This window comes from Podarcis raffonei, chromosome 6 (assembly GCF_027172205.1).
Source record: "Podarcis raffonei isolate rPodRaf1 chromosome 6, rPodRaf1.pri, whole genome shotgun sequence".
NCBI classification, from domain to species: domain Eukaryota; kingdom Metazoa; phylum Chordata; class Lepidosauria; order Squamata; family Lacertidae; genus Podarcis; species Podarcis raffonei.
The window spans coordinates 8,932,973-8,945,105 of NC_070607.1; the positions used below are offsets into that span (position 1 = coordinate 8,932,973).

General features: G+C 45.5%; 1 protein-coding gene across 2 annotated transcripts in view; it reads left to right on the forward strand.

Moving 5' to 3' along the window:
- ADCY10 (adenylate cyclase 10) overlaps nt 1-12,133 on the forward strand; it is a 70,360-nt gene that overhangs the window by 39,382 nt on the left and 18,845 nt on the right. For both annotated transcript variants that reach the window (XM_053391342.1, XM_053391343.1), the window contains exons 20-25: nt 498-854; nt 3,203-3,283; nt 6,194-6,250; nt 6,355-6,414; nt 6,628-6,667; nt 10,894-11,125. In XM_053391342.1, the coding sequence (XP_053247317.1) occupies nt 498-854; nt 3,203-3,283; nt 6,194-6,250; nt 6,355-6,414; nt 6,628-6,667; nt 10,894-11,125 (827 nt within the window). The remainder of the gene's footprint in view (nt 1-497; nt 855-3,202; nt 3,284-6,193; nt 6,251-6,354; nt 6,415-6,627; nt 6,668-10,893; nt 11,126-12,133) is intronic.

Below are 12,133 nucleotides of genomic sequence, written 5' to 3' on the forward strand. Positions count from 1 at the left end.
ACGTCATTTTGCGTGTCTGCGCATGTGCAAGTGGTGAAACCTGGAAGTAACCCATTCTGGTACTTCCGGGTCGCCGCGGGACGTAACCTGAAAGAACGTAACATGAAGCAGACGTAACATGAGGTATGACTGTACAGTGGTACCTCGGGTTAAGAACTTAATTCGTTCTGGAGGTCTGTTCTGAACCTGAAACTGTTCTTAACCTGAAGCACCACTTTAGCTAATGGGGCCTCCTGCTGCTGCCACACCACTGGAGCACGATTTCTGTTCTCATCCCGAAGCAAAGTTCTTAACCTGAGGTAATATTTTTGGGTTAGCAGAGTCTGTAACCTGAAGCGTATGTAACCTGAAGCGTATGTAACCTGAGGTACCACTGTATTTGATTATTTGTTGTTCTTATATTCAACTAATAAAATAATAATAATAATAATAATAATAATAATAATAATAATAATAATAATAATAGAGCTGAGAGCAAACCCCGCCTTGGCTTTCAGATCTTGGAATGGTCGTTGCCAACAGGCTGAAGCAAGAGGAGTCCGTGATGCAGTGTAAGGTGATGGCATTTTGCACACCCCTGCTGCAAGAAGCAGCCTACGAGCTGTGGCTTAAGAGCCAGAAGAGAGCCCTGCATCTCAAATGCGCCAGTTACCTGGAGAGCCAGGCTCACCGATGCCTGTGCTGTGGAGGAGGAGACTTCATCCCCTTCCACCGCTACGCCGTGGATGGCATGCTGCACAACATAGACCCGCAGGGAACGAAAGCGACCAGAAGCAAGGAAAGCATCCTGAACGAGGCTGCCTCGATCATCGTTTCCGTAACGCTGAAAAAACTGGAGCAAACAGATCAAGGAGGTAAAAGCCATGGCCTTAGCAGGTGCGAAACGCGTGAATGATGGGAGTGTTTGGGTGCGAGCGTCGTCACTTTGCAGAGAGCCCAGAGGGCAGGAAGTAATCTGTAACGGACGGAAACTCTGTCGTGAATTCTCGGCGGTGCTTTAGCAGAAATGCTCAGAGTTCCAGGTTCCAGTATATTTATTGTGAGCTATATATACACATAAGGGATGCAGGTGGCACAGTGGGTTAAACCACAGAGCCTAGGACTTGCCGATCAGAAGGTCGGCGGTTCGAATCCCCGCGACAGGGTGAGCTCCCGTTGCTCAATCCCTGCTCCTGGCAACCTAGCAGTTCGAAAGCATCTCAAAGTGCAAGTAGATAAATAGGTACCACTCCGGCGGGAAGGTAAACAGTGTTTCTGTGCGCTGCTCTGGTTCGCCAGAAGCGGCTTAGTCATGCTAGCCACATGACCCAGAAGCTGTACGCCGGCTCCCTCGGCCAATAAAGCGAGATGAGCGCCGCAACCCCAGAGTCGGCCACGACTGGACCTAATGGTCAGGGGTCCCTTTACCTTTATATATACAGATATCTACAGGCTATAATAGACAAGAGCAGTTCATACAGTCCAACAGAGTAGCTGGCTGCACCTTAAGGCAAATAGGAAGACCTCTCTCTCTCTCTCTCTCTCTGACCACACTCCTCTACACCACATCCTTACTGCTGGACAGGTTTGGCTTTTAAACCGATGACAGCCAATTACTGCTGAGTCATTCTGACCCAGCACTTCCATAGAAAGTATTGCAGTCTGATTGCATCAGCCAGTTGCATCAGCTAGCAAACTCAAGCCTGCAGACTTACTATCCCACACAGCATTCTGTGAATCCCAACAAACTCAAGAGATCAGTTGAAGTCACAGAGAGCACTGTTGTCAGGGACTGGGCAGAGGAGGAATGGTGGAGACAGCCTCCCCATCCTGACCCTCCCAGGGAAGAGGAAGAGGAAGAAGACAGTACAGTAGTACCTCGGGTTAAGTACTTAATTCATTCCAGAGGTCCGTTCTAAACCTGAAACTGTTCTTAACCTGTAGTACCACTTTAGCTAATGGGTCCTCCTGCTGCTGCCATGCCGCCGGAGCACGATTTCTGTTCTCATCCTGAATCAAAGTTCTTAACCTGAAGCACTGTTTCTGGGTTAGCGGAGTCTGTAACCTGAAGTGTATGTAACCGAGGTACCACTGTATAGATTTACAACAGGGGTTTGAGGGAGGTTGCAGCTCCGAGGCAGATGAGGGGGGAAGCTAGGAAATCATGGGGCAGCCGGGACAACACTTGGCTGACACGTTGTCATTAGAAAGCATCCCAGACCCTCCATCTCCCAGAACCCGGCGAGCCTTAAAAGTAGGAGAGCAAAAAGCTCAAAGGCAGAGGGCACGTAGCAGGAACCCTAGAGGACAGGATGAGAATGACGAACGAGGAAGTGAGAGAGACCGGGGCAGGGTGTGTGTGGAGATTCACTTGGGACAACACCATTATCCAAGAGGTTGGGTTCTATAGCCTCTCTCTGTAACATTGAAATAAAAAAGGACGGTAAGAAACGTTCCCTTGTCTTTATACTTTCCTGGGCAACCAGCCGGGGGCCGCTGACAGAATCCTGACAACTGTAGATGAAAGGTAAAGATGGAAACAAAAATTGAAAACAGGATGGCCTTCAAAGGCATCTAGTCCAACTCCATTAACTATGATATGTTGTTTATAAACTGCTTAATATGTTAAATAGGGATGTGGGTGGCGCTGTGGGTTAAACCACAGAGCCTAGGACTTGCCGATCAGAAGGTCGGCGGTTCGAATCCCCGTGACGGGGTGAGCTCCCGTTGCTCGGTCCCTGCTCCTGCCAACCTAGCAGTTTGAAAGCACAAAGTGCAAGTAGATAAATAGGTACCACTCCGGCGGGAAGGTAAACGGCATTTCCGTGCGCTGCTCTGGTTCACCAGAAGCGGCTTAGTCATGCTGGCTACATGACCCGGAAGCTGTATGCTGGCTCCCTTGGCCAGTAAAGCGAGATGAGCGCCGCAACCTCAGGGTCTGCCACAACTGGACCTAATGGTCAGGGGTCCCTTTACCTTTAATATGTTAAACATATCTATGTGCTGTGTGAGATATATGCCTATTATCTGCGCTTTGGGTCGACCAGCTTTGTGCTGTGGCCCTGCTTCACCCACCACCGGTATGCAGCCCCCTCATGGGGACATGGCCACCCAAGGAGCAAAAGGTTCTCCATCCCTCCGTAGTGCAGCCCAGAGTTTGTACTGATGCTAAATACAAATGCAATAAGTATTCACCTCAGCTCCTGTCTCCCTTTAACTGCAGGTCTGAATGAAGATGCCTCAATGTTTGTTCCGTTCCAATCTTCAGGCAGCATTGTAGGATCTTCTCCAACATCAGAAACAGGTAAAACTCCTTCTGGAAGTTTTATATTGATTGGAGGACGAATGGGATAGCATGATGTAGAAATTTGGGGTTTGTCTTTTGCTGCCCAACTTCCCCTAAGCCCAACAGCTTTTGCTGCCCAACTTCCCCTAAGTCCATGATCGGTCAGAGAAGAATGGATGGAGGCAGGATCCAGTGGAAAGTTGTTCTGTTCATAGCTGTCAACTTTCAGATTTGAAAATAAGGGATCGTCAGCCTCGAAAACAAGGGATCAGCAGCCTCACCTGTCCCGGGACAGTCTACGGGATATCTAACAATCCGGGATAGCAGCAGGAAGCAGCGGGAAACGGCACTGGAATAAGGGAATTTCCCGCAAAAAAAGGGAAGGTTGACAGCTATGGTTCTGTTGCAACAGAGTTTCCTCCCCTCCTTGCAAGGAGGGAGAGACCCTGAACAAAACTGTGCAGGGACCTTTAAAGACTTTGGACGTTGCCCAACCCCCTTAGCCAAAGACCACCCCAAAGTCATCATACATACAGGATAGGAGTCACTCTACAGCAAAAATCCTGTCTGCCAGGATACCTGATAAAGGTCGCTGATTGCATTACCTGGGCAGCCTGGCCATTCTTTGGTGATGGTTAATACTTTAGCTCCTAAATCCAGGTCACAGGCTCACCTTATTCATACACAAATATGCCCTTAAGACAGGATTTGTAAGCGAAAAGACAATGAGAAGGCTTTCTCCATTTGCCTCCCTTACTGCAGAGGAATATTTGAGGTTACTGGGAGAGACAAAATGGCTTCAGGATTGCTCTCCCGTACTATTTCAGACACTTGGTTCATATATTTAGATATGTGTGCATCTATGGATATTTCTTCTATATTTGAGACCTTAAAATTATTGCAACAGCAGATGGAATGCAGGCTGATGGGAACATAAAAGATAACTGATCTTAAACAGTGGGCTCACACAACCTATCGAGTATAGTAATGTCACTATTTTGAATCTCTCCCTTACGGAGAAGAGTCCAAGATTCTTGGTCCCTCTGCTGAGCAACTTGAGAATTTTCAACAGCTCAGAACATGTCAGCTGCCCCAACCAGCGTCCCTGATACTGGCACAGACTAAATGTCTAAGATGACCACGTTCTTACTAAACTCTGCTGGACAGAGCAACTAAGGACAGGTGGCTGGGCACAAAAGTGTCATGATAAGCTTAGGGTTTATAATCTCTAAATGGAGAAATAGTGATGATGATGATGATGATGATGATGATGATGATGATGATGATGTATTTATATCCTGCCCATCTGGCTGGGCTTCTCCAGCCACTCTGGCTGGCTTCCAACAAAATATTAAAATACAGTAATCCATCAGACATTAAAAGCTTCCCCAAACAGGGCTGCCTTCAGATGTCTTCTAAAAGTCTGGTAGTTGTTTTTCCCTTTGACATCTGGTGGGAGGGCATTCCACTGGGCGGAGCCACTACCAAGAAGGCCCTCTGCCTGGTTCCCAGTAACTTGACTTAGCCCTGAGTTAGCCCTCAGTCCATGCAAAATTGGATCTTTGATCAGGATGGCCACCAAGAAAGAGCATTCATTATGGCTGCCCGTTATTCTGTTTGGTACCCTCAAATCAAGCTTAACCACTTAAAGCCTCATTACCTTGAGACATTGACTTCCCGCAGCTGCGTAGGGTGTTTGTTGAATTAAGGTTCCAACAGATGCCCTCGGTGTATTTAGAGGGGAAATACCTGGGAATTGCCCATATGGAACGCAAGTGCATTTATGGATGCAATCAGGTTAAGGGTGTCATGTATTACCTGCTGCTTTGCCCCTTATATTCAATCCCCAGAGAATTTTTTTTATCCCCTGTTCTTCACTGTCTCTCTTGACTTTTGCACAACTTCGGAAAGCTTTTACAGAATTACGACTAAATACAATAAACTCTGCTTATAGAGATGGGAGACACAGAAGCATACCAAAAAAACTAACGTGTTTGCATTAGGGGATGTTCTGAAGTAGAGGACCTTATGCATTATATCTTGCACTGTCCCTTATATAATGATGCAAGAAAAAGATTTTTAGTGCCTATAATGACAAGGTCCCCTGGCCAGAACCCCTTTGACATGATTTTATATCTCCTTGCAGACACAGATAAGTATGTGACTTGGCATGTAGCACTTTTTGCAACTGCTGCTAGGAAAATTAGAGCAAATTATATAGCTAAGGTAGCCATTAACTGTAAAGGAGATGAATTCATTTGATCCTATCTATCTACTTCAGGCTGTGCTCTATCTTTGTCACCAAACTCTGAGTATAAATTGCACACTGTATTAATTGACATTGTTTTTAACATTAGTGGCCATGTCATGATTTTAGCTTATGAATTTTATTGTTTAATGTCTTGATTTGTACATTGGGGTACTTTTATAGCTCTGTTTAGAGTACGTAATGTTTTGATAATATAAATGTCTTAAGTCTTTTGTATCAATTCAGTATATTTTCTTTTAATTGTCAAATAATTCTGTGTACATTGCGGCAGCCTTTGGCTATGTGCAATAAAACTGACTGACTGACTGTCTCTCAGAATGATACCCCAGGAGGGGATGCTTGAGCTCCTAGCTGATAAAGACCTACAGATTATGCAGCTGGTAGCCAAATTTGCTCTGACACCTAAGAAGCTCTGTTCTGGATATGTTAATTTTAAAGTTTTATGCTGTAAACTTTTTATAGGGTATATCTATCATGCAATTTCAGAGGGAAACCTTGCCTTGCCCTCTGCTATGCATTGTAGCGGCCTTTGGTTACGCACAATAAACTGATTGAAAACCAGTGTCCCATAACCAAGAAACAGTGATGTTAATGCAGGTACTGAGAGATGCTAGTAGGCTTAACACTGGACTTATTCTTGAATTTTGTTTGCTTTACAGTATACCTATCCAGCGTTAAACAGTGTGCTTCAGAGCGTTTTCTAGGATCAAGTAACGGTAAACGGATTTCACCGAAACCCCAGATGTACACAATTAACCGCTTTCTTGAATGATGGAATCTTATCAGATGCATCTTCCTTTGTTTTCTTTTCCTCCCTCAGAAATTCTTGTTTCTAACACCTGGATGGAAAATAGAATCACAAGACGCAATCTTAGCAAAGGTAGGCTCAACCGTATTTAACAGCTCACGACTGAAAAATCTGCATATGATGCTTCCATGTTCACACACACACACACACACACACACACATCCAAATGAATGCTTGGTTTAGTCTCATTTATACCTATGAATTCCATTCCTTTTCTTACTTAACAAGAAACCATAATGTCTGCAGCAATGCATTTATCATTCTTCCCTTCCCTTCCTTTTCTAGATGAGCTTCAGGGGAGACCCAGCTTGCAAGAGTCCTTTAGGTTTGATGAAAAGAACTTCTATATTCTTTGGCATTCTGCTATGACTGGGGTACTTTAAGGGCCTAAGAATCTCTCTTATATGAAATCAGAGTAATAGTTCATCTTACCCAGTACTAAAAACGTTGGCTGGTATTTGTTATTACAGTGGTACCTCAGGTTACATACGCTTCAGGTTACATACACTTCAGGTTACAGACTCCGCTAACGCAGAAATAGTGCTTCAGGTTAAGAACTTTGCTTCAGGATGAGAACAGAAATCGTGCTCCGGCGGCGTGGCAGCAGCAGGAGGCCCCATTAGCTAAAGTGGTGCTTCAGGTTAAGAGCAGTTTCAGGTTAAGTATGGACCTCCGGAACGAATTAAGTACTTAACCCGAGGTACCACTGTATACCCAGTTGATCAACTGGGGGTCTTTTTCAGCTCTGTTCACCTGAGAGCCCTTAGCTTAGAGATAATGTAGGGGATTAAATAAGAAGCCCACTGATAGTTGTCACTATCAGAAGACTACCAGAGGTTGTCTACTGAGAGTCAGAAAATAGAGAGCTTACAGGCAGGGCTTTTTGCCATCCGTGAATCCATATCTGATGTATTTTGGCAGATTCAGTGTTCATTTTTCTTGACTGCATTTCACCACTCTTTCTCCAAAGAGTGCAAAGTAGCTTAAAGGGTAAAGGTACCCCTGACCGTTAGGTCCAGTCGCGGATGACTCTGGGGTTGCGGTGCTCATCTCACTTTATTGGCCGAGGGAGCCGGCGTACAGCTTCCGGGTCATGTGGCCAGCATGTCTAAGCCGCTTCTGGCGAACCAGAGAAGCGCACAGAAATACAATTTACCTTCCCACCAGAGTGGTACCTATTTATCTACTTGCACTTTGACGTTCTTTCGAACTGCTAGTTTGGCAGGAGCTGGGACTGAGCAACGGGAGCTCACCCCATCGCGGGGATTCGAACCGCCAACCTTCTGATCGGCAAGCCCTAGGCTCTGTGGTTTAACCCACAATGCCACCAGCATAGGGCAGTAGCTTAGAACAGAACTAAAGATCTGGGAGACACAGGACAGTCTGCTTCCCATAATTTGGTGCAACTCATCACTTGATGTGACATTGCTACTCCCTGTTTCCCCTCCAAGTTGTAATTACGTGCAGCAGAAATGGGGAAACTCGTGATATGATTACGTCATCATAAATATGGCACAGTGAGCTTCCTTAGAGGTTAGAACTGGGGACTCAGCTCTTTTCAACTGAAATTGTTCTGAGGTCCAGTTTTATAGGGACACGGGTGGCGCTGTGGTCTAAACCACTGAGCCTAGGGCTTGTCGATCAGAAGGTCGGCAGTTCGAATCCCCGCGATGGGGTGAGCTCCCATTGCTCGGTCCCTGCTCCTGCCAACCTAGCAGTTCGAAAGCACATCAAAGTGCAAGTAAATAAATAGGTATCACTCAGGCGGGAAGGTAAATGGTGTTTCCGTGTGCTGCTCTGGTTCGCCAGAAGCGGCTTAGTCATGCTGGCCACATTTCTCAGGCTGTTTCTCATTTTCTCTGTATCTGCGACAGTTAATTAACTTCCTGCTCTGCTCCAAAGCAGTCGTGTGGATTGGGGTGTCACAGGGTTTTATCCTGAGCCTGTTGTTTTTTCAACGCCTTTATAAATGACTTGGATGAAGGAATTGTGGGGACGGTCATCGAATTTGCAGATGACACCCAACTGGGAGGGGTAGCTAATGACGCAGAAGACACAATCGGGATTCAAAAGGACTTTAACAGACTAGAGTAGGGGTCAGCAACCTTTTTCAGTGGGGTCCGGTCCACTGTTCCTCAGACCATGTGGTGGGCCGGACAATATTTTGAAAAAAAAATATGAACGAATTCCTATGCCCCACAAATAACCGAGAGATGCATTTTAAATAAAAGGACACATTCTACCCATGTAAAAACACACTGATTCCTGGACCGTCTGCGGGCTGGATTGAGAAGGCAATTGGGCCACATCTGGCCCCCAGGCCTTAGATTGCCTACTGCTGGACTAGAGAACTGGGCCGCAACGAATTTCAGTAGGGACAAATATATAGGATGGGAGACACCTGGCTTACTAGCGGTACATGTGAAAAGGATCTAGGGGTCTTGGTGGACCACAAACTTAAAATGAATCAACAGTGTGCTGCAGCAGCAAAAAAGCTAATGCTATTCTATTCTGCATCAACAGAAGTCTAGTGTCCAGGTCAAGGGAAGGAATAGTGCTCTTCTGCCTTGGTCAGACCACACTTGGGAGTTCTGTGTCCAAATCTGGGCATCACGGTTTAAGAAGGACGTTGACCAGCTGGGATGTGTGCTGAGGAGGGCTGCTAAGATGATCAGGGGTCTGGAAACTAAGCCTTATGAGGAAGGATTGAAGGAGCTGTCTATATTAGTGCAAATATCATACAGAAATGTGTGTATTAGGCAAAAGCGCAAATAAGAATGTTGATTAGGAGAAATTTGCGCATGAAGGCTGATGAATTTTCACGAGATTCTTTTAACTGGAGGAAACAGCAACTTGGAATTTCCACGGATTGCTGTTTGTTCCAATTCAGCTGTAAAGAGATGATTTTTGCAGGGAAAGTATTGGGGAGGGGGAGTCTTGGATCTGGACCTGAAAAGCCTGGACTTGTGCCTAGAAATGAGGAGCAAAGGTTGTATTTATTTATTTAATTTTCAAAAAGTTCAAAAAGTAGATAATTATATGTGCTAATAAACATGGTGAGACGTAAATAAAAGGGGGGGCAGCACCTGTGTAGAAGGGGAAATAAGGGGGGCAGGGAAATCCCCCCCCAAACTGTATACTTTACAAGTGGCTATTGTACTTCACCAGATCTCAACCTATTACAGTATTTGTAAGAGTGGTGTCAGGAGCTGGCCAGCTGCCAGCTTCAGAAAACAAGACACAAGCGGTAATTTACAGAAGATTTATTGCATACAAGCAATTAGCCTCTGGCCGCTCTCTCTCAGAGCGTCCATCAATCACAATCAAGTTGAGTCTTCTGAAGAATACTTCCGGCTACTGCAGAATATCCTGAACTTTCTCCCCTTACGTTTATTGGTTTTCCTTCTGTCTTTGACCATTTCCATTCGCCTAGTTTTTGGACTGACAGGTTCAACAAACTCCTCTTCGAGTGAGAAATTCCTCTTCCCCCCCTGTGCCGTGAGAGAGTGAGATTCTTCAGAGAGCTGGCTCTCATCCAGCCCACTTTCGCTTTGCTGATAAGCCGCATTCCTTACCGCTTCAGAAAGGGGAGGTATTCGCCCACTGTCTCTAGCTGCCTGAGAAATCTGCCAGTCTCCTGTCCTTCCTCTGCCTGCCCGCTTTCTAGCTCCGGCTACTCTTCACGATTTTCTGTCGTGTCCATGACAAGTGGATTCTGAATATCATTGAATTTGTCCTTGGCAAGTCTGCATTTATATGCAAGTTGTTCATACATTGCGAGTTTGTAGAAGTCTTCAATCGTAGAAGGGGAGCTGCACTTTTATTTTTCCGATTCATCAGCATTAGTCTTTTTGCTGTGGTAAGGGCACAGAGAGTCCACTCACATTGTCCTTTTGTAAGGTTGCAAGGTCTGGGCATATAATTCAAAAGGATGTTTTGCTCTGTAAAGGTAAGGTTGTTCCGTACAGTTCTGTTGATGGTTTCAGTTACCTTCTGCCAAAAATCTTTCCATATAGGACAATCAAAAGACATACATTTTAGAGAAGCATTATCCCTACTGCATCTCCAACAGTTAGATACCTTAGATCAGTGGTGTCCAAACTTTTTTCAAAGAGGGCCAGATTTGATGAAGTGAAGGGCCGTGAGGGCCGACCAAAGGGCCAACCAAGGTTGTTGACCTTTTTTAAGGATTGAAGTTGTTGAGCTGTTTTATGATTTTACCACAAAATTTTCTTTTAGATTGGGGTTGTTGAGCTTCTTTTAGGGTTGAAGTTGTGGAGGGTTTTTTTTAAGGATCTTACCCCAGGAAATAAACTGCCACAGGGGCCAGATTATACCGACCAGCGGGCCGGATTAGGCCCCCAAAACAGACTGCTTTAGGTAGTCCTTTTTTACACAAACGTAATGGGGTCCAGTATATTCTAAATATCAGAAATGCGTAGCAAAGGTAAGGGTGGACAAGCTTTAAGTCCTTCTGTCCTGGGTTGAGGAGCCAAGCATATGTTAGAAGTTGCTGAGATCCCCCCCCTCCCACTGTCCCCATTTGGTCAGAGCGGAAGATATAGAAATGAAGTTTTTAGAGAGGATGGATGAAATCATCATGCTTACTGAGATGGGCAAGAAAAGAATCAAGAACCTGAGCTCCTGTGAATGTGAAGAGATTGTGGAGTACATCATCATACCTTTGTCTCAACACTGCGTGGCTGTGGAAGATACCCCTCGGGCCTTTTATTACTTGTTGGAATCTGCATGTGGTTATGTCCACCTTTCCAACAATTATATGGTGAGTAAGACTTACTCAATCTTCCCCACTCCAGCTGCCCATGTCCTTCATCCCTCTCTCCTTCTCCACAGTCAGAGGCTACCCTAAACGCGCACAACATTGCATGTGTCAAGTTTTGTGAAAGTCCAAGCCGCAGGATAGTGGTAGGGCAAAACTGTGTATGGTAGAAGTTTGTCCTCTTATTTGTAGTTCCACGTGGGGAACAGAACCGTTGCTAGTTTTATTTTACTCTACTGCAGGCTAGTTTCCCCTGCTCGGTGAGTTTGCTCCCGCTCTTCTGTTGGTTGAGCGGGTGGGAGGGTCAGTTTTGTCAATGGACAAAAATGGCTTGGGCTTGGGCAACTATTCGAGCTTTGCAGGACCAGACACTGGGCTCCCCATACCCCAACCCATATAAATAAGAGTCCAGTAAGACTGGTTTTGGGTCAAAACAGGCCACAACATTATTGAATACAGGTGAAAGAGTTTTGGCATGGGCATGGGGCAATCTAAATACCGTATTTTTCACTCCATAAGACACACTTTTTTCCTCCTAAAAAGGAGGGGGAAATGTCTGTGCGTCTTATGGAGCGAATGCGTGGTCCCTGGAGCTAAATTGCCCAGGGGCAAAAAGCAGATCGTGCTTTTTTTTTTCCAGAAAGAGGGGAGGGGGTGTTGAAACAAAGCCGCTGAGCAGCTGATCAGCAAGTGATCGGGAGGGAGATAAAGGACTCTGGCGATAAAGGAAGCTGCCCGGGAGGGGGGAGGTAAAGACAGCGAACTTGCAAAGAGAGGAGACAGGAATACTAAAGCAAGCAGTGAGGAGAGAAACTCACCGTCAAATCACATATCATGTCTGTGGCCACAGCATGAACCACAAAAATCATGCATCCACTGTTTCGTTCAGAATATTTTTTTTCTTGTTTTCCTCCTCTAAAAACTAGGTGGGTCTTATGGTCAGGTGCGTTTTATGGAGCGAAAAATACAGTACTTCTGGTCCGCTCACCGTGGTCAATCCAGGCAGGGGTT